Genomic DNA, 25710 nt, shown 5'->3' on the forward strand with positions numbered 1-25710 from the left:
AAGTGTTTAATTTTCGTTATTGGACCCTCCAGTCATCTTGGCAATGAGAAGAACATGACGGTACAGCTCCACAGACGATGAGGCCTGTAAGACACTCTGAGAGCTGGCAAAAGAGCCTATCACTGACCCACACTGGACCTGCAGTGTGAGCAAGAAATAAACTTTTGTTGTGAGATTTTGGTGTTGTCTGTAACCTCTACATAGCCTAGCCTGTCTCTGAGTGATAAGGAGACTGTTATTTCAGAATCATGACCCTCCTTATTTAGTCAGATAGGCTTAGGAGAAATAACCCACAAAAGTAATCCCTAGTTGGTATAAAAATTTATACTAGCCACTGAATATTGTAACAACAATGAAAAACACCCAATTATAAAAAAAATCAAGCTGCGCACCTTTAAAAAGATTAATCCGTGAATTAAAGTTCAGACTTCTAATGGTTACTGACCTATTGATGTATGACTATGATTTTAATAACTGTACAAAAGGCAGCACTGGAAACAAGAATGTGGCTATACATTGTTTACTCCCCGAAATGATATCTACATCATTACCAGAATCCTAACAGAAATCTGGATTAACTTTATCCTGGTACATGAGTCTACTTTGAGGAGATAAATGATAATACTAAGGAAGAGTTGTGAAAAGGACAAAGTTTCTCCTTAATACAGAAATCTTTCTAGGTCTCTAGAGGAAATCCTCTACCCTTCGTATCTGTCAATCAAGCACTAACAGTTTTATCCAAAAACAGTTTTCTTAGTTGAGTAACAACACGGCTAGGATCAACAAAGATCCATCATGGACACATTCAAAGCTTTTAAAACAAAACCAAAAAGACAAATCTCTCCCTCTTTGCAAAATAATGAATTTCACCTTTCTCTTTCTTCCATCATGGCAAATACATATATAATTGAGAGGACAGGCCCCTATCAGCTTTAAATGGAGAATGAATTTAAGAGTCAATACAACTTAGCAAAGTAGTTTCCTATGTGAAAGATTTTATGTTTGTAAGTTTAAAATCATTCAAAGGGAAGTAAGCACATACTTACTCCATAATTAATGGTTCATCCTGAAAAGTCCTATTGAGTATGGTCATATTGCAAGGATCTGTTAAAAAAAAAGAGAAAATATATAAATGAAAAGGCATTTTATAACACATTATTTCTGATATTTGCACTTAGGGAAAAATACTCTTTCATTCTTTTCAAAATTCAGCTCTAATTAATTGCAACTATTAGCATTAATGAGACACTATAAATCTAACTTAAATGGACATCAAGTTTGTAAAGATATATTGGGAGAGTTTATTCTACAGTGAAGACCAGCATTACAATAACTTCCTTTTGAGTCTTCATTCTGAAAATCTCTTAGATGAGTCTTCTTTACATACAGTTTAGCAGTAGAGCAGTTGACAATTAAGGTTTTGAAATAAAGAACCCAATACATGCAAAACTACTAGACTCTAAAACGTCCATGCCCTCCTCTCCTCCTTTCTTCAGTCTGGCTCCATGAACAAAGTTGTCCATTTAGGTATAATTAATTGGCTTTTCAGATAAGACTTGAAGATTTGTGGGTAGATAAGGTAGACTGACTCTCAACCTTTACTCTAAACTTTTTGTGCTTTCCTGTACTGGGGAGACTAGAAACCAAAAATAGCATTTCTCAGATATCCTTGCATTTAAGATTCTAAATAAAATGTAAGCCTTGCTAATTAGATATGGTGAGTTTTCCAAGGCAGGAATGAGGTGAAGGCTGTGTTTCTGCCATTTCTGTCTTAATGTCTGATCACTGAATTTTAAGTACTAAGAGGGAGGGTGCATGGCATCCATTTTGCTGGTGAGCAAGTGTCATTCTGGCACCTGTTGTGCAACTTGCCACTTTCTGATGGTAAAAAGGCAGTAGCTTCTTTGAAGGCTTTGAGGATTGTTCCTGAAAGTTCAACCTCGTGTGTGTTCTTTAGCCATCACAATAACTCTGTAAAGCATAAAAAACCTTTAATAAATTCTCTCTTCCTTAAGCTAACAGAGTAGATTTTGTTCCCTGGAGCTGACTGCAGACCAGTTCTAGGTTGAGAAAGAAGAACCAGAAAACAGTCTTTTAAAGAAGTTTTTAGAGACAATTACTGACACTCAAGAACTGCATTTTTGAACTGATTTCTGAACATTATTTTTGTTACACTGACCTAAGAATACCAGGCATATTTCTCCTTTAATATCCAGTGATAAATATTAAAAACTCTTAAAACAAATTCACCTAAGGTTTGATTCTGTCCCCAGAAGATAATAGCTCCTAATTCACCGTTGGCGTGATTTTTGGGAAGATATGTCAGAAGAACATCCATTTGTGAATCTCCATCATAATCCCCCGGGACTACACTTGTTATCAATGTACTGTGATTCCTAAAAGAAACAAACATTTTAATAAACAAACATTCCGGTAGAGCTATAATAGAAAAGTACACTTCTATATTTATACCATACAAAAATATTTTCAATGCAAAATTTAAAAATTCACAGAACTGATTAATTACATTCTGTTCTTTAATAGCTTATCATCCTTCATGTATGTAGGCCTCTTTGGTCTATGAAAGAATTCAGGATGGATGCAGAGGGTTTTAAGAAACAAAAAAGTTGAAATATTTATTAAGAGGAAGCACAGTTTTATGTTCAGGCATTGGCTTAATCCTTTCACCTAGTTCTTTTGTCAAAGATACCAGGACATATGGATGGTGTTTATACGAATGGAGGCTCAAAGGACTTCCCTGGCGGTCTAGTGGTTAAGACTCTGGGCTTCCAATGAGGGGGTGGGGGTCAGGTCCCTGGTCGGGGAACTGTAGTAGCACAGTGCGACCAAAAAAAAAAACAAAAACAACATAAATGGAGGCTCATTATCAATTACTAAAGCACTGAGGGTATCACTGTCATTTTATAAAAGATATTATCTATAGATTACTTAATTTTAGATTTTAATGCAGATTTGAAATTTACAGTGAAAACTTGTCATTTTATTTCAAGATGTGCAATGAAAAATAAGTTCTTTTTGACCAAACCTGGCAATACACTATCAAAACATACATACCTAATTCTACATTTTTAATAATAAAATATTCTAAAATGGTTTACATTAACCTTGAAAACTTAACAAAACATTCTGGAGTCTTGTCCTAATGCTGTCTGAGTGACCCAATCAAAAAATAGGCCTCAAATTCAATTTACATTTAATTCTACTTAAGAACAAACAGCAAGACAGTAAGTTTCCAAACAGCTTATGGATAATTATTTTCTAAATGGCATCAAGAATGTAAAAATATATATAATAGGTTTTACTTAAAGTGAAAATGAGGAAAATACTGACAAGGGTAAGATTAAGAAAAACAACAACATAATAGCTTTATTTTAATTCAGCTACTTACTATGTCTCAGATATTACATCAAGTACTTAATAGCTATTAGCTGATAATCTCCATCACCTGAAATAGGTATCGTAATTCTCACTGAACAGACCAGGAAACTGAGGTTGAAGTAGCTTTCATTGTTAAACAGCTAGTTAAATGGAATAGCTGGAATTCAAATTCAGTTGGGTTGGCCTCTATAATTGATCCTCACTATGATAAAATATTTTTTGTAATGTCAGTTTCCTCAAAGAATTCCAACAATGCTTTAACCTTTCCATGAAAAATAGCTGGTCTTTAAAAATGATGATATAGCAACTGCACGTGCTACTATGTAGCAAGCTGCATCTAAGTGTATACCTCTGTATGTGTACCTGTGTATGTACGCATGTGCAGTCATACATATGCTGCACATACCTGGCAGTAATACTTGTTCAAATAAATTAATGATTTGGGGTCAAAAGGTACCTTGAAATAGTCAGTAATATATTACAAAGGACTAGATGGGAACTTAACCTGATCAGGTTTTATTCCTAAAATTGCCCTTCTTTATGGTTGTAAAAATAGGAATTAGAACTTTACAAAATAACAGACTGACACACGAATTTATCTCTTCTTCTTTAGAACCTACTTCTAGGTTCTAAAGAACCTCGAAGAATGAAGAAGAATCTTCTTCATTTAGAACCTACTAAATGATACGGAATTTTTTTTTTAAAAAAAGCATAACCCTCAAAGACAAAGAGATCATGAAAGGATCTGCCTTAGCAGGGCAAGGAAACTACAGTTGACCCTTGAAGAACACGTGGGGTTAGAGGCACTGACCACTTGCAGTTGAAAATCCATAGCTGGTATAACTTTATACTTGGTCCTCCACATCCTTGGTTCTACATTCACAGATTCAACCAACTGGGGATAGTGTAGTACTGCAGTATGTATTTAGTGAAAAAAAATCTGTATGTAAGTGGACCTATGCAGTTCAGACCCACGTCGTTCAATGGTCAACTGTATAAGCTGAAGTGCTTGGAGAAAAGGCTCAAGAGGCTTTTTGCCCTGAAAAACCTCTGAAAGGCTCAGAATTTGGAGTCATCTGAAACAGCAGAAGACAAAAGTAAGGTGTAAGGCTGAAAACACCTTTTCTGTGATGGTCCCTTCTCCTTCTTGCTCAGCATGCCAACAACCAAGTAGTTTTCAGGCATTAGACATGTAAGTTACAGGAGAGGGTAAGATATTGGCCTTACACTAAAAACAGGGAGTTAATGGAAAGTATACAAAGGAACAGTTTGGCCCTTGCCCTCAACTCTGCCAAATTCCTAGGATGCCAGTCAGCCAGGAACATATCCACAGGGCAGGAGACAGGAGGTAAATCCCATTATGCAGAGTTTCCAATTAGCTCTTTAGTACCTTATTCTTGATATAGTATAATAAAGAGTTACCTGCCTTTTAAAGAAAACTATGAGTATTAAAGAGAGCCAAAACAAATACTAATAAGGAATCTGAAAAAAACAGAGATAACAGAGGAAACAAAAGAAAACTTCAAAACCACACTTGAAGACATAAGAAAATACATCCATTAAAAAAAAAAAAAGAACAGCATGCTAAGAGAAAAGAATAATAAGAGAACAAAGAAAACTTCTTGGAGATAAAAAGAAAACATGACAGCTAACATAAAACTATTCAATAGAAGGCCGAAGATAAAATTAAGAAAACTTCCCACGGGGAAAAAAACACAAAATGACAAAAACACAAATGAAATAAAGAAATAAAGGATGGAGTTAGGCAGTCCAATAACCAACTAGTAGGAATTCCTGAAAGAGAAAACAAAAAAAATAATCAGAGAAATAACATAAGAACATTTCAAAAAGGTCCCAAGTATAGAAGCCTCTAGCTTGAAGGGAGGCTAGAATAATGAATGAAAAATAGTCTACACCAAGACATATTATGAAATTTCAGAGAACAGGGATAAAGAAGAGACCCTAATAGCTTCAAAAATTAAAAATAAGTCATATTTGAAGGATTAGGAAAAAGAATAGCAATGGATTTAAAACCTGCAGCCGATGAAGCTAGAAGACTACAGGCCAATCAAAGAGTGAGTAGAAAAAGGTTTTGGAAATGGAGGGACACCCTTTCTCAGGAATTTCTTGAAGGATACACTCCAGTGAAGTAAATGAAGAAGCAAAGAACAAAATGGCACAGGATCCAAGAGACAGGGATCAAACAAAGAATGACAAAGGGAAAGTCTCCAAACAGTAACTCTGCAGAAGTCCTAGAGAATGAATTCAGATTGGGGAGGAGTGCAGAGGACTCAATGGGAGAAAGAAAAAGCACAACAGGTATATGGCAGGTATGATGGAACATCTGCAAAGAAATTAAGGATAGGTACACAGAAAACAGTGCAATTTATTTTTTAAAAAACAATCATTTACTCTTGGAGGGAAAAACCATAGAGAAATGAAATACTGTATACTGCTTGGCTCTGAAGTACACATAATCTACATGGCCAGAATTTATACAATGATTACTGACCAAGCTAAAATATGATATAACTATATGGAGATGGAGCCAATTTAAAGATGCTAAATCTTTGTCTATGCTAACAAAAAATCCAAGAGATGAAGATGGTAACTCAAGAAATTACAGTATAAAAACTTATTTTAGAATATGGAAATAAACATCAGAAGAAACAGCTCAAAGTTTTAAAAGTGGTTGCATTTGAGAGAGAAACAGGGGAGAGGGGGAAGAAAACAGTGAAGGACAGTTAATTTTTCAAAACTATACTAAATAAATACAAGAGTTTCTAACTTTTATAAGTATATAAAACAACATTACATTAATCAAAAGAAAAATTAACTGGGATTTTTAAAAAACTCAGTGGAATCCAAGTCTTTAATAGCCCACAAATTCCTTAACTTTTAATCTTCCATGAAAAACCACTTCTAGGCAGTTCATTTCTTGGATGTAATATTTATCAACTTCTGTTCCCTCCCCACTCCAAGCATGCTGACATCCAGTATCAAGGAACATTTCTCAAAAGGGATAATCTGTTTATCCATCTGTAACTTTCCCCTCAACGCCTCAATGTTCTAACTCAAGGCCAATTTTTTTTTACATATGTCTGAGTTTAAGTTAAATATTGTAGCATCTGAGCACTCGTTACCCAATATGGGGACTTCTTAAACTTTTTGCACAGTTTCCAAGTAATCTCTGATCTTTCTACATACCAATTCATCCTGCACATGGTTAACGAGTAAATCAAATCAATTTAAAATACCGTTTTCACCACCTCTCCTTTAAACAAGAACCGGTAATGATTCCCCACTTTTCTCGGGATTGAGGTCAATTCTTTCTGATACTTATGAAGGTTCCTAGTCTGCCCTGATCTCATCTTCCTAGTCCATAACTTTCCAAAGTATACCCTCCACTTCTGTCAGGCAAATCTTTCCACCTCCTCTTCACAACCTGCTGTGTTTACTACCATCTCTTGTTAATGCTGTGTCCTGAAACTTGAAAGCCGTCACCTAAATTTTACTTATCTTAAGGTCAAGCATAAGTCCCATAACTTTCTAGAAGCTGCCACTTTAGCCTGCACTGACTCATCTCTTCCTCCAGACAGTGATCAATCCTTGCTTCTTATAGTTTCAAAACTGTGTTGGCTCACTATCGATGATGGTCACTGTGCTTCATGCAATGCCAGTCATATAAAAAAAACATAACTATTATTTGAACATTTAAAAAATTCAGTTTGATTTGAATTTCCTCAAAATCAACCTGAGTCACCTAGCAGTCACCACCTATCAGTCAATAAATGAAAAATTAGAACAGAGTTCATTGACCCCAGTGCAAACTCCTCCCTCAGACCACCAAGGACAAAGTTGATCTGATGAGCCTGTGCCTGAGCTGCTCTCACAGGCACACTCAGGATGAGGGACAATCCACTCAGGATGAGGGACAATCCCCAAGACATTCAAGAAAACATATCAGATTGCAAGGGACTGAAAGGTGTTTATGTAGGAACAGACCCGGTTCCACTCAAAATTATTTATTTATTTTTTAAAGCAAATCATTTTTAAACTTTGGTATGCTCACTAATTTTCCTAACAAATTACTTGCTTCATACCTCATAACTAGTGATTTTGTACCACAACACCACTTCAGAGTAAAATTGATTTCAAAGACAATCCAACTAGTTACTGCATATCTATTATTACACTAATGACTGTTTTACAGAAACAAATACATTTGTACTTACTTCAAGGATACCTTTACTTTGGGTTTAAAATAGGGTGCGTTCTGGTCTGCCAAAAAGACGATTAAATCATTTCCTAAAAGAAGCGAGTATACATTAGAAAAATGATTCCCAGTGAAACATACGATTAGTGGTTACAAGAAGCTTTCTGGGCACTGTTTTCAATAAGAAAACTTATTTTACTCCAGTTCGTCTGCCCTCTCAAGGTTGGTCCTATTAGACTAATGGAATGGAGATTCCTAACAGTATATCACAAATTCAATATTCAAAGCAGCAGGGAAACTAGAAGGATGAACAAGGAAAAATGTAGTTGGTCAAGGCAAATTGAAGCCAATGGCTTCTGCCAGGAGTCAGACTGATTGACTTAAAGGAAGCATATAAAGAATATGCTTTATAACTATACTACGTGTTAAGTCTTGTCTTCCTCAAACCTAACAACTCAGCCTCTTATAAGGCTGTTTAGTCCATTGCACAGATGCATCACATCAAGGACACAGAAACTCCTACTGTGGGTATCTGACTAGTAACTAGGACATGATGTCATAGTTAAGCAGAAAAAGCTGCATCATCCAAGACTACCCTCTTGTGTCTCCTACAGAACCATCCCCCAGGTTGATGCATTTCTGGAGTTCAATGAGCACTCATTGGATCAGATTTTTGAAATTGTTTAGTCAAACACAGGGCATCTTTAAAGGGGAGAATCTCTGTCTCCAGTTTGGGTTGAGTGGCTATAGGTTAGGCAGTATACACCCTTCTCAAGGTCCACAAGAGGCTCTGGAGTCCTGACAAGGACTCCAAGAGATCTGGGCCAAGATCTTGTCAGTCAAACTCTATGAGTGCTTCACTTCCTTCTTTCACAGCCTTGACCTTAAACAGTGCCTGCTTTGTGGGTACTAGAGAATACTAAGACCCTCTAATGCCCATTGTCAGCATCAAGATTTACAAAAAAAAGTTTGTTTAGTGATGGTTAAAGCCAAGAACTCCCAAGAACCTCAAGCTGGAAAAGAAAACAGAGATTTGGAAGACTAGGGTGGTGGCCAAAGCAAGGAAGTCTTTTGCACACAAAAGACTAGGGCAGCCCAGAAGGGAGAAAAACCTGCAGTTTGAGAACCCTTTTCCAAGGAGACACTGGGTTTATTAGTAGTGCCTGTGAAATACTTGTGAGAATTGGGGAGTGTTTAGGCCCTTGGGAAGGAACAGTAGTTTCCAAGAAAGCTGGGACCCTGACAAAGGGAGGGGAGGGTGAACAAGGTAACTGAAGAGGGAGGGAGAAGTCCTCTACGAGAGGAAATTGTCAAGTCGCACGTTTTCCAGTTCATCAAAGGGGAAGGGAGACTGGAGGAAATACAGCAGACAGGAATGAAGGGACCTTGGGAGGGAACGTAAAGGCAAGCTACAAAGACTACTGGGAATCAGGAAGGACTTTGCAAGGTGGTTCCATGAGAAGGGCGGGGTGCGTGAGTGACGGCCGCGGTCGTCTCAGGAAAAAAACCCAAAAAACCGGGGTGTTTCCAGTGCTTGCGGGGGTGGATCAAACAGTGGAGGGGTCAGGCCAGGACCTGGGTTTGGAAAAGATGGGAAAAAAAGGCAAGCTGCAAGGATGCTGGAAATAAAGGGGGAGAGGGCTGGGAGAGAAGGGCCGGGAAATGCAGGAGGACCGGGAATCCGGGCAAGGGGTGTGGGGAACACTGGGAGGGGCACGCGAACAGAGGGAGGGCCGGGCAAGCACTGACTTTCCCGCAGCACGAAGAGGTCCGTCTGCTTGTCAGAGTTGAGGTCTCCGAAGGCCGCCAGGGTGCCCCAGGCCTCGGCCCCAAAGAGCTCGGCCGTGACGTTGTGCAGTGCCCGCGCCGGGACCGGCCCGACTCCCAGCAGCGCGAGGCCCCCAAGCAGCGGCGCCAGCAACACCCAGGAACCCAGCAGCCGGCCTGCCGCCGCCATGGCAGCCCCTCGGCCCCCGCCCGCCGGCCCACTGCTGCGCTTGACGGCAGCCGGAAAGCACCGTGCCGCCGGCCGAGAGAGAAAGAGCGTAGCCCAGACGCCCGTACGACCGCGGCCAGGCCCCGTCTCACTCTCCCGTAGGGCTGCCCCACTGACGCTCGGGAGGCCGCGAAGCTAGGTTGAAGCTCGCCCTCGCGCTCACTTCCGGCCGGTGCGCCTCCCGACAGTGTCGCGCGGGGGGGCGGGGCCGGCCGGGAGGAGCTGACAGGCGGCCCCGGGGGCGGTGGCCAAGACGGCGGCCGGAGCGCGATGGCGGGGCTCGTGGCCGAAGTGAGCTGGAAGCTCTTGGAGCGAAGAGCCCGGAACAAGCGCTCAGGTTTGGCTGGCTGGGGCGCCACCCCTTTCCCCCGCACCGTAGAGGGTACTTCCCCTCAAGAGCTTTGGGCAGGAGGCAGATGGGGGTCCTGGAATGAACCTGTGCCCGCGTGTTTCCCCTTAGAAAGCAGACGGTGGTCCCTGACTTCCTCTTGATGTCTTTCCCCATTAGGTGGTGGTCCCACCTTTGCTCCGTTTTGCTTCCCCAACTATATTTCGTGTGTGTTCCCTCTCGAAAAGTAGGTGGTGGTGCCGACTTCTCCTGGAGTCTTCTTAGAAATCAGGCGGTGGCCACATTCCCGGGAGTCCCCTCCCTGTCTGTATTCCTCCCCTCATTTTTACATATGACTAGGGTCTGGTCCTAGAAAACTGGCGGCTGCTTGTTGCCTTATTTCGTATCTCCTTTTCACATTACAAGTTCCGAGATCTAGCCAGTTATCTATGTGGCAGAAATTGAGGGAGACCGGGCCTCAGGCCACGAAGGGGGTCACGGTGAGCATAGTTAGGACTCAGAAGGAAGTGGGCCCCTTCCCTGGGCAAGTGGCCCCAGGACGCCTAGTTCCCAGTTGTGGCTCCCAAACCCGAGGCCACCTAGGTCAGAAGACGCTGCGCAGGCAGTTATAGTAGTTACAGTGTCCTGAGCTGACTTGTTCAAATTGCAGAGTCACATTTTGAAGTTAGCACTTGTGGCTGATAACTCATCTGACAGCCAGGATTGAAACTTCTCTTATTCCTGGCTGGCTGGATGTAATCTCGAGCTAAAAAGTGTTCCTGTAAACAGGAAAGATGGTGGAATGACAAGTCTTCATCTAAGAATCTTCCCTTTTGAAGGCTTGTTGTTACTATATAAATTAGTGTTGGGAGATGATAATGTCAAAGTCGATAATCTGATAACATTGAAAGACATAGTCCTAGGAAAACTAATTATACATTTGCATTGGTATTAAGGGTTTTGTTTTTTTCCCCTCAGCTAATACTACCCCATTATATTTTGGCTTTTCCCATTCATGAAGTTCTTAGTTGTTGTGCAGACAACAGAGTTCTTAGCAGTCCTTTTTTTTTTTTTTTGAAGAAAGTAATTTCATAAATCATACAGGAGAAATCCACCCAATCTTTGTTGCTTATTCCATTCTGTTTTCAAAACCTTAAAAATAGTTGTGCACTTATTTACTTAGGGTTATAGCAAAACTACCATATGAGAGAATTTTTCAAAAACTAGTCCTTAGTACATTTTAGTGTTAGTACAGTTACTTAGAATAGTCACGTCTATTTCTGTTTCACACTTTTCCTCAAACTTTTTGTGTCATACTGAAGTATTGAGTTGACCACTAACAGTGAGTCTATCTGGGCTATAAAAAGGGTTATTGAGTTGATAATTTCCTGTCAAAGAGAATAACTGGAGTTTTCTTACAGGAAACTGAGCTCTACCCTCAACATATACTTTTACAGCATTTCTCTTTTCCTCTAATAAATGTATAGGGTTTATTTTCTTCTCCAGTCTTAATTTCCTCTGAACTGCATGTCATAACAGTAAGCTTTGAAAACCTACCTTCTCTTTCTTTACTGAGAAAAAAAAATCAAATTTTATGTAACTATTGTTGAATGCAGTCACTTAAATCCAGTTTCATGTACAAGGTAGTTGAGTGTATTGTATAAATGTGGGATGTTCCTATATGTTTACATCATAGCAATAAAAGAGATACCATTTGAAGTCATCCCTCCAAATTAGTTGAGGTTTCAGATTCTTCTGATAGCTGTGACGTGTAGACTATAAACTTTCTTTAGTGAATCATTGACTTCCTGTGTCATTAAAAGCAATCACCCTGATTCTGTTTGTTACTTTTAGAGGAGTATATAAAGTGAGTTTTGTTTGAAACTTGGACTAACCTGACTATGATATAGATGCCACTGCAAGGTTCTGAGCATTGTTACATAGTAGCATAATCACTTCACTGCTCAATAGAGCTACTGGATGCTACTCTTATGTAATGTTTAATAAGTGGCCATTATATATTTCCTGCCTCATCCATATAAGCAAATGTAACTTATCAAAGCAAAGAAAATCAAATTTTCAAGTCATAAAAGAGAAAATAAAATTATAATGAACCTCAATTATTGCCTTTGTTGCACACCGCATCATGTTAATAACTGCTCACACTGCTTTCAATTAATCTAACGCTGATTGCTTCTAACCTTCACTAAACAGTTTTGAAAATTGCTATAGTTTAGCCTGCGATGCTTATGATTAGAGTCAACAATTTGAAATGGCCAGCTCACCTGATGCAGTCGTCTCTTCTCCACCAGCTTTCTTAAGGTCTGGTAAGTGTGTAGACCCCAAAAGGGTCACTTGGTAATTTTAAATAACTTTGTTTCTGAAGGTTGATGTCACCATATGATATTATTTTGGTTTTATTTCCTCTTTGGTGGGCCCAAGCCTGAGCACCATTTCTGTTATTGTTGGGCCTAAGTTTGCACTGTATGGTGAATGTAGTCTGTGGTGTGAGAAGCATGAGAAATGCAGAGTGGAGCCCCTGTCTTGACACTAGCTCTGTTTGACCAGGGGCAATTCCTCAGTATCTGGGAGCCTTAATTATCACCTGGGTAGTTAAAACGCTTCTTCAATAATTTTTGTCTTTTTGCATAACAGAGTAACTCTTATAAAGTAGAAAAATTTGGTCAGCGTCCCAATTATTTTCTCTTCATCAACTCCTTGTGAAGTAGGTATTTTTATATGTATTTTCATAGACAGGAAAGGGAAGCCCACAGAGATGAAGCAAGTTGCCCCAGGTTCTGAGACTATTATGTTTCAAGGCCATGTGCTTTGCCTTTCATCCCATGGCTTCCTGGTGTAAGGGCTGGAGGAGGTGTTGGTGCAGTGACTGTCAGGTTGGTGAGACCCTTTGCAAGCTGGATGAAAGCTGTGGAATTGCTCTCCAGATGAGTGCCCTGGGTCTTGAAAACAATTTGGAAGAAGTCCATGCATCCAGGAAAGACCATATATGGATTCCCATTAGGAACACAGGCCTTTGAATATATCTGGAAGAGAAGGGCTTTGTTAAGTGGCCATAGAGCTGAAATGAAGACTGAAGTCTTTACAGCTTTTTTCTGTGGGTTGTGACCCACCTTGGGCCATTTAAAACCTGTTTTGTGTGTGAACACTGGGAAAAGCCTCTTGGCAAGAGGCTGCTTTGTCTTTAGTGTGCCTTAAGCAGAATATTCAAGCCTCAGGACTCATTACTGTGAGATGACTCAATCAAAACAGTGACAGTGAAAAATTCTTTCTTTTTGGTTTCACCATAGCCTTTCAGAGGTGGTTCCCCTTCCGTTTATTTCCATTTGTATTTCAAGCCCTGTTTTGGCAAGATGGAGGGGAAAAATCTTGAAGAAAAGAAATAGGAAATAGCTTACGGAAGAGTCACAAACAGGAGAAAACAAAGCTTATACTTTAAGAAACAATAATGATCCATGTCTTTAGTTGTCATCTGCCAAATGACAAAATAGTATATTATATGTAACATTGCCAATTGATTTTTGATTTAATCTTTGAACTAAGAGAACAAGAGGACATGTATCTTTGAACTGTGCTTTCTTTTAAGCATCAGGCTCTCGTTTTCATCTTGGCTTTCTTAATAAGGGCTTGATGGGTTTTCAGCACTGACAAAGTCCTTCAGCAGTTACTGGGAAATAGAATGCTAAAGGTATGCTTTTTTATGCATCAATAGTCCCGAAAATTTCAAAACCTAAGAACTGTGCTTAACATTACATAGAGTGTTTAAAACCATATACAAGAAGTTTTTCCAGTACCATATTATTAAATCAAAATAGAATGCATCAAGAAACTAAATAGGAAAATACCAAACTTAATCGTTATAAGCCATTTAAAAGATGGATTCCTCATAAATTACTTTCAGTATAGACACTTGGGGTTCATCTAACCAAAACTTAGTGATAACTATAAAGAAATAAAACTATTATCTGTTAAATAGAGTGGTTTGCATTTATAGTTTATTTACTAATGTAGAAATGCTTCATTTATGTTGGAAATGATTTGTTTTCTGCTATTGTAGTTCCTTGGACGTTATCATTGTGGGAGAGTGTATAATGGTGTGATTTCATTTAACAATCTTTAAAGAATGTCCTGGGTTTATAGCTGAGCTTTTCTTTGGTACCTTTGGCTAGAAACTATTTAACATTACCAAAAGTGAAAGCCAGTATCTTGATTTTGGAAAATTAATTTCTAATATACCCAGATTGTTTTATGCATTTTAACCCTCTTTATTCCTCTTGGATTTATTTCTGCTATGTTTTTCTTTATTTCTACTCTTTATTGAATTTAGTGTGTCCTGCGTTTCCGTGAGTGCATGCCTGAGCTGTGCTCTGAATGCTAATGTGTCAGTATGTGCTGTGGTTGAATATACTTTCTTTTGTTTTAACTGCTTAAATCCAAAAAGAGATCTGGATGTCCAGGCTTTTCTTTACAGAGCCTTGGGGTAAAACCTATCGGCCAATGAATTTATAGGCAAATTCCACAACCAAAATGAATTAACTAATTATTAGGGAAGGAGTGTAGCATCCAGTAACTTAGATGGCTTCCATTTCTCATTTGACTACTGCAGTTATATTTTAGATTAGCAGAGTTGATCAGCTAGAGCAATGACATTGGCATTACAAGTTCAATTATTTGTAGTAATTGCTATGGCATTTTGTGATGAGGTAAAAAATACCATGGCATTTTTACTTTTATTCTTAGATGATAAGATAATTTTAAAAATTATTCCTTAAAATGAATCATTGGCTTATCTCTATCTTGGCTCTATAAGTTTATCAGTATCTCAGTGAGTTTATCAGCATGTGACTTGAGTTTTTTTCTTTATTTATTTCTTTTTAGGTTTTTTGATTAATTTGATTTGATTTATTTGATTTGATAGGCATATCAATAGCTGGTAAAGTTTTATTGTATATTCTGAGCAAAACTCAACTTTTTATTTTGTATGTCTGACACTCTCTTCTTTTTAGGCACTTATGTAGCAGCCTTGTTTCAGCCTAATTTAGTAGTCAACCAATTAATAAAGTTCATTTGGCTTAAAGAGACCATAGGCCTGAGGCTTCTGGACTGTTATGTGTTGTGGCCCCCTTTAAGAGCCTAAGGAGCGGGCTTCCCTGGTGGCGCAGTGGTTGAGAGTCCGCCTGCCGATGCAGGGGACACGGGTTCGTGCCCTGGTCTGGGAAGATCCCACATGCCGCGGAGCGGCTGGGCCCGTGAGCCATGGCCACTGAGCCTGCGCGTCTGGAGCCTGCGCTCCGCAACGGGAGAGGCCACAACAGTGAGAGGCCCGCGTACCGCAAAAAAAAAAAAAAAAAAAAAGAGCCTAAGGAAAACGTACACATTTTATGTTCAACTATACCTGAATCTCATCCTCGCTCTGTTGTTTAATACTTGTGTGATCTTGAGCAAGTAACTTTACATCTTTGAGACTTGGTTTCCTTCTCTGTAAAAGTAGGAGTAATAAAACCTACCTGAAGATATTATTCTGAGGATTAAACAAGATGTTATATGCAAAACACTTGATATTTAGTAGCTGCCCAATAAATTTTATTCTTTATCTTTGCGAAAAAATGTTTGTCTTTTACAATATTGCTGGTATGTATTTAAGAGTAGGATTTTACAAAAGCAGACATAGTTGCTTATCTCTTTACCTCATTTTGGTATCTACCCTCATGGTAGCCATTTGATTAAGAAAACTAGTCATGAGGGGATTTGAGAAGATGGCGGAAGAGTAAGACACGGAGATCACCTTCCTCCCCACAAATACATCAGAAATACATCTACACGTGGAACTGCTCCTATAGAACACCCACTGAATTCTGGCAGAAGACCTCAGACCTCCCAAAAGGCAAGAAACTCCCCACGTACCTGGGTAGGGCAAAAGAAAAAAGAAAAAAAAAGGGACAAAAGAATAGGGACGGGACCTGCACCAGTGGGAGGGAGCTGTGAAGGAGGAAAGGTTTCCACACACTAGAAGCCCCAGCGCGGGCGGAGACTGTTAGTGGCGGACGGGGAAGCTTCAGAGCTACGGAGGAAAGTGCAGCAACAGGGGTGCAGAGGGCAAAGCGGAGAGATTCCCGCACAGATGATCAGTGCTGACCAGCACTCACCAGGCTGAGAGGCTTCTCTGTTCACCCTCCGGGGTGGGCGGGGGCTGGGAGCTGAGGCTCAGACTTCTGTCGAATGCAGGGAGAGAACTGGGGTTGGCGGCGTGAACACAGCCTGAAGGGGTTAGTGCGCCACGGCTAGCTGGGAGGGAGTCCGGGAAAAGTCTGGAGCTGCCGAAGAGACAAGAGACTGTTTCTTCCCTCTTTGTTTCCTGGTGCGCTAGGAGAGGGGATTAAGAGCACTGCTTAAATGAGCTCCAGAGACGGGCGGGAGCCACGTCTATCAGCGCGGACCCCAGGCACGGGCATGAGACGCTAAGGCTGCTGCTGCAGCCACTAAGAAGCCTGTGTGCAAGCACAGGTCACTATCTACACCGCCTCTCCCGGGAGCCTGTGCAGCCCGCCACTGCCAGGGTCCCATGATCCAGGGACAACTTCCCCGGGAGAATGCACGGCGCGCCTCAGGCTGGTGCAACAGCATGCCGGCCTCTGCTGCTGCAGGCTCGCCCTGCATCCGTACCCCTCCCTCCCCCCCGGCCTGAGTGAGCCAGAGCCCCCGAATCAGCTGCTCCTTTAACCCCGTCCTGTCTGAGCAAAGAACAGACGCCCTCAGGCAACCTACACGCAGAGGCGGGGCCAAATCCAAAGCTGAGCCCCTGTGAGCTGTGAGAACAAAGAAGAGAAAGGGACATCTCTCCCAGCAGCCTCAGGAGCAGTGGATTAAATCACCACAATCAACTTGATGTACCCTGCATCTGTGGAATACCTGAATAGACAATGAATCATACCAAATTGAGGAGGTGGACGTTGAGAGCAATATATAATATTTTATCCCCTTTTCCTCTTTTTGTGAGTGTGTATGTTTATGCTTCTGTGTGAGATTTTGTTTCTATAGCTTTGCTTTCACCATTTGTCCTAGGATTCTGTCTGTCTGGTTTTTTTTTTTTTTTAACATAAAAAAATTTTCTTAACAACTTTCTTTTTATTTTAATAACTTTATTTTATTTTATCTTACTTTCTTTTATCCTCTTTCTTTCTTTCTATTTTTTCTCCTTAAATTCGGAGCTGTTTCTAGGACAGGCTGTTGGTGCCCCAGCCAGGTGTCAGGGCTGTGCCACTGAGGTGGGAGAGCCAACTTCAGGACACTGGTCCACAAGAGACCTCCGAGTGCCACATAATATCAAACAGTGAAAATCTCCCAGAGATCTCCATCTCAACACCAAGACCCAGCTTCACTCAATGACCAACAAGCTACAGTGCTGGGCACCCTATGCCAAACAAATAGCAAGATAGGAACACAGCCCCACCCATTAGCACAGAGGCTGCCTAAAATCATAATAAGGCCACAGACACCCCAAAACACACCACCAGATGTGCACCTGCCCACCAGAAAGACAATATCCAGCCTCATCCACCAGAACACAGGCACTAGTACCCTCCACCAGGAAACCTACACAACCCACTGAAACAACCTTAGCCACTGGGGACGCACATCCAAAACAAACGGGAACTATGAACCTGCAGCCTGCAAAAAGGAGACACCAAACACAGTAAGAGAAGCAAAATGGAAAGACAGAAAAACACACAGCAAATGAAGGTAAAAACCCACCAGACCAAACAAATGAAGAGGAAATAGGCAGTTACCTGAAAAAGAATTCAGAATAATGATAGTAAAGATGATCCAAAATCTTGGAAAAAGAATAGAGAAAATGCAAGAAACATCTAACAAGGACCTAGAAGAACTAAAGAGGAAACAAGCAATGATGAACAACACAATAAATGAAACTAAAACTACTCTAGAAGGGATGAATAGCAGAATAACTGAGGCAGAAGAACGGATAAGTGACCTGGAAGATAAAATAGTGGAAATAACTACTGCAGAGCAGAATAAAGAAAAAAGAATGAAAAAAACTGAGGACAGTCTCAGAGACCTCTGGGATAACATTCAATGCACCAACATTCAAATTATAGGGGTTCCAGAAGAAGAAAAGAAAAATAAAGGGACTGAGAAAATATTTAAAGAGATTATAGTAAAAACCTCCCGAATATGGTAAAGGAAATAGTTAATCAAGTCCAGGAAGCACAGAGAGTCCCATACAGGATAAATTAAAGGAGAAACATGCCAAGACACATACTAATCAAACTATCAAAAAGTAAATAAAAAGAAAACATATTAAAAGCAGCAAGGAAAAAACAACAAATAACACACAAGGGAATCCCCATAAGGTTAATGGGTGATCTTTCAGCAGAAACTCTGCAAGCCAGAAGGGAGTGGCAGGACATATTTAAAGTGATGGAGGAGAAAAAGCTACAACCAAGATTACTCTACCCAGCAAGGATCTCATTCAGATTTGTTGGAGAAATTAAAACCTTTACAGACAAGCAAAAGCTAAGAGAATTCAGCACCACCAAACCAGCCTTACCACAAATGCTAAAGGAACTTCTCTAGGCAGGAAACACAAGAAAAGGAAAAGAACTTCAATAACAAACCCAAAACAGTTAAGAAAATAGTAATAGGAATATACATATCAATAACTACCTTAAATGTAAATTGATTACGTTCTCCAACCAAAATACATAGACTGGCTGAATGGATACAAAAACAAGACCTGTATATATGCTGTCTACAAAAGACCCACTTCAGACCTAGGGACACATGAGACTGAAAGTAGGAAGATGGAAAAAGATATTCCATGCAAATGGAAATCAAAAGGAAGCTGGAGTAACAATTCTCATTTTAGAAAAAATAGGCTTTAAAATAAAGGCTATTACAGGAGACAAAGAAGGAGACTATATAAAGGTCAAGGGATCAATCCAAGAAGGAGATATAACAATTGTAAATATTTATGCACCCAACATAGGAGCACCTCAATACATAAGGCAACTGCTAAGAGGCATAAAAGGGGAAATCGACAGTAACACAATCATAGTAGGAGACTTTAACACCCCACTTTCACCAATGATGGACATATCATTCCAAAATGAAAATAAATAAGGAAACATAAGCTTTAAATGATATATTAAGCAAGATGGACTTAATAGATATTTATAGGACATTCCATCCAAAAACAACAGAATAAACTTTCTTCTCAAGTGCTGATGGAACATTCTCAGGATAGATCATATCTTGGGTCACAAATCAAGCCTTGGAAATTTAAAAAAAATTGAAATCGTATCAGGTATCATTTCCAACCACAATGCTTTGAGACTACATATCAATTACAGGAAGAAATTTGTAAAAACTACAAACACATGGAGGCCAAACAATAGCTACTAACTAACCAAGAAATCACTGAAGAAATCCAAGGGGAAATCAAAAAGTACCTAGAAACAAATGGCAAGGAAAACACTATGACCCAAGACATATGGGATGCAGCAAAAGCAGTTCTAAGAGGGAAGTTTATAGACATACAATCCTACCTCAGAAAACAAGAAACATCTCAAATAAACAACCTAACCTTACACTTAAAGCAATTAGAGAAAGAAGAACAAAAAAACCCCAAAGTTAGCAGAAAGAAAGAAGTCATAAACATCAGATCAGAAATAAAGGAAAAAGAAATGAAGGAAACAATGGCAAAGATCAATAAAACTAAAAGCTGGTTCTTTGAGATGATAAACAAAATTCATAAACCATTAGCCAGACTCATCAAGAAAAAAGAGAGAAGCCTCAAATCAATAGAATTAGCAATGAAAAAGGAGAAGTAACAATTGACACTGCCAAAATGCAAAAAGGATCATGAGAGATTATTACAAGCAACTGTATGCCAACAAAATAGGCAACCTGGAAGTAATGGACAGATTCTTAGAAAAGCACACTCTTCCTAAACTGAACCAGGAAGAAGTAGAAAATATGAACAGACCAATCAAAAGCACTGAAATTGAAACTGTGATTAAAAATCTTCCAACAAACAAAAGCCCAGGACCAGATGGCTTCACAGGTGAATTCTATCAAACATTTGGACTAGAGCTAACACCTGTCCTTCTCAAACTCTTCCAAAATATAGCAGAGGAACACTGCCAAACTCATTCTACAAGGCCACCATCACCCTGATACCAAAACGAGACAAAGATGTCACAAAGAAAGAAAACTACAGGCCAGTGTCACTGATAAACATAGATGCAGAAATCCTTAACAAAATACTAGCAAACAGAATCTAACAGCACATTAAAAGGATCATACACCATGATCAAGTGGGGTTTATCCTAGGAACGGAGGGATTTTTCAATATACACAAGTCAATCAATGTGATAAACCTTTAACTAATTGAAGGAGAAAAACCATATGATCATTTCAATAGATGCAGAAAAAGCTTTTGACAAAATTCAACACCTATTTATGATAAAATCCCTCCAGAAAGTAGGCATAGAGGGAACTTATGTCAACATAATATAGGCCATATATGACAAACCACAGCCAACATCGTTCTCAGTGGTGAAAAACTGAAACAATTTCCACTAAGATCAGGAACCAGACAGGGTTTCCTACCCTCACCACTATTATTCAACATAGTTTTGGAAGTTTTAGCCACAGCAGTCAGGGGAGAAAAAGAAATAAAAGGAATCCAAATCAGAAAAGAAGAAGTAAACCTGTCACTGTTTGCAGGTGACATGATAATATACATAGAGAATCCTATAGACTCTACCAAAAAACTACTAGAGCTAATCAATGAATTTGGTAACGCAGCAGGATACAAAATTCATGCCCAGCAATTTCCTGCATTCCTATACCGTAATGATAAAAAAAATCTAAAAGAGAAATTAAGGAAACACTCCCATTTACCACTGCAACCAGAAGAATGAAATACCTAGGAATAAACCTACCTAAGGAGACAAAAGACCTGTATGCAGAAAACTGTAAGACACTTATGAAAGAAATTAAAGATGATACAGACAGATGAAGAGATATACCATGTTCTTGGATTCGAAGAATCAACATTGTGAAAATGACTCTACTACCCAAAGCAATCTACAGATTCAGTGCAATCCCTATCAAACTACCAATGGCATATTTCACTGAACTAGAACAAAAAATTTCACTATTTGTATGGAAACACAAAAGACCCCGAATAGCCAAACAAATCTTGAGAATGAAAAACGGAGCTGGAGGAGTCAGGCTCCCTGACTTCAGACTATACTACAAAGGTACAGTAATCAAGATAGTATGGTACTGGCACAAAATCAGGAATATAGATCAGTGGAACAGAAAGTAAGCCCAGAGATAAACCCGTGCACCTATGGTCGCCTTATCTTTGATAAAGCAGGCAAGAATACACAATGGAGTAAAGACAGCCTCTTCAATAAGTGGTGTTGGGAAAACTGGACAGCTACATATAAAAGAATGAAATTAGAACACTCCCTAACACCATACACAAAAATAAACTCAAAATGGATTGAAGACCTAAATGTAAGGCCAGACACTATCAAACTCTTAGAGGAAAACATAGGCAGAACACTCTGTGACATAAATCACAGTAAGATCCATTTTGACCCACCTCCTAGAGAAATGGAAATAAAACCAAAATTAAACAAATGGGACCGAATGAAACTTAAAAGCTTTTGCACAGCAAAGGAAATCATAAGACAAAAAGCCAACCCGCAGAATGGGAGAAAATATTTGCAAACGAAGCAACTGACAAAGGATTAATCTCCAAAATATACAAGCAGCTTATGCTGCTCAGTATCAAAAATAGAAACAACCTAATCCAAATAAGGGCAGAAATCCTAAATAGACATTTCTCTGAGGAATATATACAGATTGCCAACAAACACATGAAAGGATGCTCAACATCACTAATCATTAGAGAAATGGAAATCAAAACTACAATGAGGTATCACCTCACACCGGTCGTAATGGCCATCATCAAAAAATCTACAAACAATAAATGCTGGAGAGGGTGTGGAGAGAAGGGAACCCTCTTGCACTGTTGGTGGGAATGTAAATTGATACAGCCACTATGGAGAACAGTATGGAGGTTCCTTAAAAAACTGAAAATAGAACTACTGTACCACCCAGCAATCCCGCTACTGGGCATATACCCTGAGAAAAACATAATTCAAAAAGAGACAGGTACCACAATGTTCACTGCTGCACTATTTACAATAACCAGGACATGGAAGCAACCTAAGTGTCCTTTGACAGATGAATGGATGAAGAAGATGTGGCACATATATACAATGGAATTCTACTCAGCCATAAAAAGAAACGAAATTTAGTTATTTATAGTGAGGTGGATGCACCTAGAATCTGTCATACAGAGTGAAGTAAGTCAGAAAGGGAAAAACAAATACCATATGCTAACACGTATATATGGAATCTAAAAAAAGGTTCTGAAGAACCTAGGGGCAGTACAGGAATAAAGACAGGTGTAGAGAATACATTTGTTTACTAGGTGAGGGGGAAGGGTAAGCTGGGATGAAGTCAGAAAGTGGCATGGGCATATATACACTATCAAATGTAAAATAGATAGCTAGTGGGAAGCAGCCCACAGCACAGGGTGATCAGCTTGGTGCTTTGTGTCCACCTAGAAGGGTGGGATAGGGAGGGTGGTAGGAGACGCAAGAGTGAGGAGATATAGGGATATATGTATATGTATAGCTGATTCACTTTGTTATACAGCAGAAATTAACACGTCATTGTAAAGCAATTATACTCCAATAAAGATTTTTAAAAAAGAAAATATGGCAGAGTTAAGCTACACTTAGAGTAGACAAGAAACAATTTAAGCCATACTAGATGGTTTGAATAGTGTTCTGCTTGTATACATTTAGTACTGAAAGAATGCCTATTATAGTGTTCCAATTCTATAATTAAATGTATGTATTAGAATGTAGGTTAATTTGTGTTTTAATATCTTCATTATAACATGGGTATGCTAACCTAATATGCAACCTATGCTTCTTAGTGACAGAGTTGATTCTGCTCCTACGGGTCTTGAGTTTGCTTTGTCTCCCCACAGAGATTGCATGTTTTTTGGGAATGTTTGACAGTTGGCCATAATTAGACTTGGAGGTTGTTAGTGACATTAAGGTTAGTTCTGAATAGTCATGCTTCAGAAATAATTACTCATTTTGGTTATAAAGTTGTATTGAAGACCTGTTAGCATCACTCCTGTGTAGTTAAGGGTCATATTTTAGTTGACCTTTTCTCCCTCTTCCACCCTAAGTAATGCTCGTTTATCTGGCTTGTTTAGAGAAAGTGGTAATCTTGGTTTCCTATGGCTTCTGCACATAGACACTAAACTATGTATACCAACCCCAGGGTACTTTAATATCACATTTACAGCTCAAATTACATTCAGTTATGTTTCTGCTGTTTCTTAATTACTGATTTTTAAAATTACAGATTTAAAATCACTATGTGGGGCTTATCCATCCTTGCATTGATCAGGAGGATTCTGATTAACAGTTAAACAAAATTCCTTGATTTCTAAGTTTCTAACCAGTCCTAGGCTAAGTGCAAGAGGAGATTCAAAAATTTAAGGGTGGAGAAAGGAAGACAATAAGTAGTTAATATACAGTGTGCCAGTGCTATACTTAAAATATTTCATTTAAGTCTCACTACAATCCTGTGAGGTTAAATTTTCCCCAGCTTTACAGGTTAGAAGTCCTAGCTCAGAGAGAGCCCAAATCCACAGTGTTGTGAAGGACATAGCTGTGATTGCAGCCAAGGTCTATCTGTTTTCTCCACCCATGTTCTTTCCACAACCTCCTAGGTATTATGACAGTGTCTATCCAGGAGCTTCCTTACACTCTGGGGGATGAGGAGGAGGGATGATGGAGAGCAGGGAGACCTCTTTACTTGATTGAACCTTGGGATTAACATTATTCACTAGAGTAAAAGATGGCTTCTAAAAAATGTGATTGGATTCCATACAAGAAAGTTTTGTTAGTTATGATTTTATTGTATGTAGGTCTTCACAGAAGGCAGTTTACAGAAGGCAGGACAGCTTTGGAGCAAATCACCAAAGTCTGATGGTATAGTGTAGAAAATGGCAAAACCGTCTCTGCCCTGTTTTACTTAGCCAGTGATGTAGAGTTCAGTGCATTTTGATGAGAAGAAAATTAGCTAGCATTCATTGTCTACAAACTCTATACTGTCAGAAGTATTTCTACTTTTTTTCTGGTTGAGAATATTTTTATTCTTAGTGTTAGCTTACTTTGCTAATTCATAGTTAATTGTGATTTTTATCGATTAACATTCAAGACTTCCTCTGTTCAAGCTTACCCTATAAAGTGTTATCAGGGCAATTTATAATTAGTAGTATTAACATTCATATTAAATGCATTACTGAACTCTGCCAAGACAAGAAATACAGACCAGGATTTATCAAAGTGCAAATGATAAAGGAAAATGGTTTGTTTCCATCTTTCTAAATGCTGAATAGCTTGAAAGTATTATTTCTGTAGGACTTGTGTTGAATAACATATGACACAGCAAAATGCCTCATGTCACATGCTTTTAATCACTGTAATAACAAGACATAATAAAATTAAGTATTTCTTGTAAAGATTGGGAATGGTGTATAGTGAAGTTCTTTTTCCCCTCCATGTAATTCAATTAATATTTAACTAAGATGCTATCATTTAAGTCTTACAAGTTTGGAATTGAAAATTTTTACTTGTAATATAAGTATGAAATAATGACTCTGGGTTTCTCTTCAGAAATCTTATGTGTTCAGATTAGTATTATCCTTTATAAAGTAACTCACTTGTAAGCTATATACATTTATTCTAGTGATCAAATCATTTTTAAATCGTATCCTTTTATGATTTCATTCAGATCCTCCTTTATGAGCAATAGAAGAAGAGAACAGAACAGATTAAAATAGAAGAATAGAACAAGTTGAATTACTACAAGGTCACAGCTTAGGGTATTGATCAGTGAGTCTTACCTAACTTTATCTGCTCTGATGAATCACCTTATTCATTGCAGCTGATTCCAAGTAATTGTTGGCAAATTTTAGATATCAGAGGATATTAATTCCATTTGTTGGATAAATATTTATTGAGTGCTCACTGTTTTCCTGGCACTATTGGTACTGGGGTTATAACAGTGAATATAACAACTACTGTTGAGAAATTTAAATAACTGTGTCATTTCTGAATGCATTTTTTTTCATAAAGGGAGTTCCAGAAACTTTTTAGAAACACTAGAATTATTAGAATACAGCTCTGACCTCACAGAAACATACATTCATGCTATATTATGAGAAGGGACTCTACTAGACTATAAATAAGAAAGGAAAATGAAATAGCTAATTGAGTGATTGGTATTTATAAGGTCAACTCATGAAACATAAACCAGATTTAATATCCTTAAATAGATTTTATTGGCCATGCTCCTTCCTTAAAGGTCACTGGAAGAACTTAATACCTTTTTATTAAAAATAAAATGGGAACAGTTGAATGGCCTTTTCACATCTTATTTGGATTAGTTGAAGAGGCAAGTTCTACTTCATTTTTAAGAAGTTGTGCTATTTTATATTTGCCACTTCATATTTTACATTTAAAATACGTTTCTTACCCAACTTGCCATGGAGAAACATAGACTTAAGAAGTTGAGGGTTCAGATGAACTGTGATCATAAATTGGAGTTAAGTAAGGAAAAGTA

The 25710-nt window shown here is 38.8% G+C and overlaps 2 protein-coding genes across 6 annotated transcripts in view; one reads left to right on the plus strand and one right to left on the minus strand.

The window, feature by feature from the left end:
- Positions 1 to 9787, minus strand: part of ITFG1 (integrin alpha FG-GAP repeat containing 1) — a 236301-nt gene extending 226514 nt beyond the window's left edge. The window contains exons 1-4 of the mRNA XM_082676237.1: positions 9365 to 9787; positions 7635 to 7707; positions 2251 to 2396; positions 1047 to 1104 (exon numbers count right to left, since the gene is read on the minus strand). Coding sequence (XP_082532363.1) covers positions 1047 to 1104; positions 2251 to 2396; positions 7635 to 7707; positions 9365 to 9572 — 485 coding nt within the window. The 5' untranslated portion in view covers positions 9573 to 9787. The remainder of the gene's footprint in view (positions 1 to 1046; positions 1105 to 2250; positions 2397 to 7634; positions 7708 to 9364) is intronic.
- Positions 9788 to 9840: 53 nt separating this feature from the next.
- PHKB (phosphorylase kinase regulatory subunit beta) overlaps positions 9841 to 25710 on the plus strand; it is a 192499-nt gene continuing 176629 nt past the window's right edge. For 2 of the 5 annotated variants that reach the window (XM_082676234.1, XM_082676236.1), the window contains exons 1-2: positions 9846 to 9948; positions 12154 to 12266. In XM_082676234.1, the coding sequence (XP_082532360.1) occupies positions 12212 to 12266 (55 nt within the window). In that variant the 5' untranslated portion in view covers positions 9846 to 9948; positions 12154 to 12211. Of the gene's footprint in view, positions 9949 to 12153; positions 12267 to 25710 lie in introns of all 5 variants that reach the window. The other 3 variants (XM_082676232.1, XM_082676233.1, XM_082676235.1) reach the window with 2 other exon arrangements.

Source organism: Grampus griseus (genome assembly GCF_964374135.1).
Source record: "Grampus griseus genome assembly, chromosome: 19".
Classification (NCBI taxonomy): domain Eukaryota; kingdom Metazoa; phylum Chordata; class Mammalia; order Artiodactyla; family Delphinidae; genus Grampus; species Grampus griseus.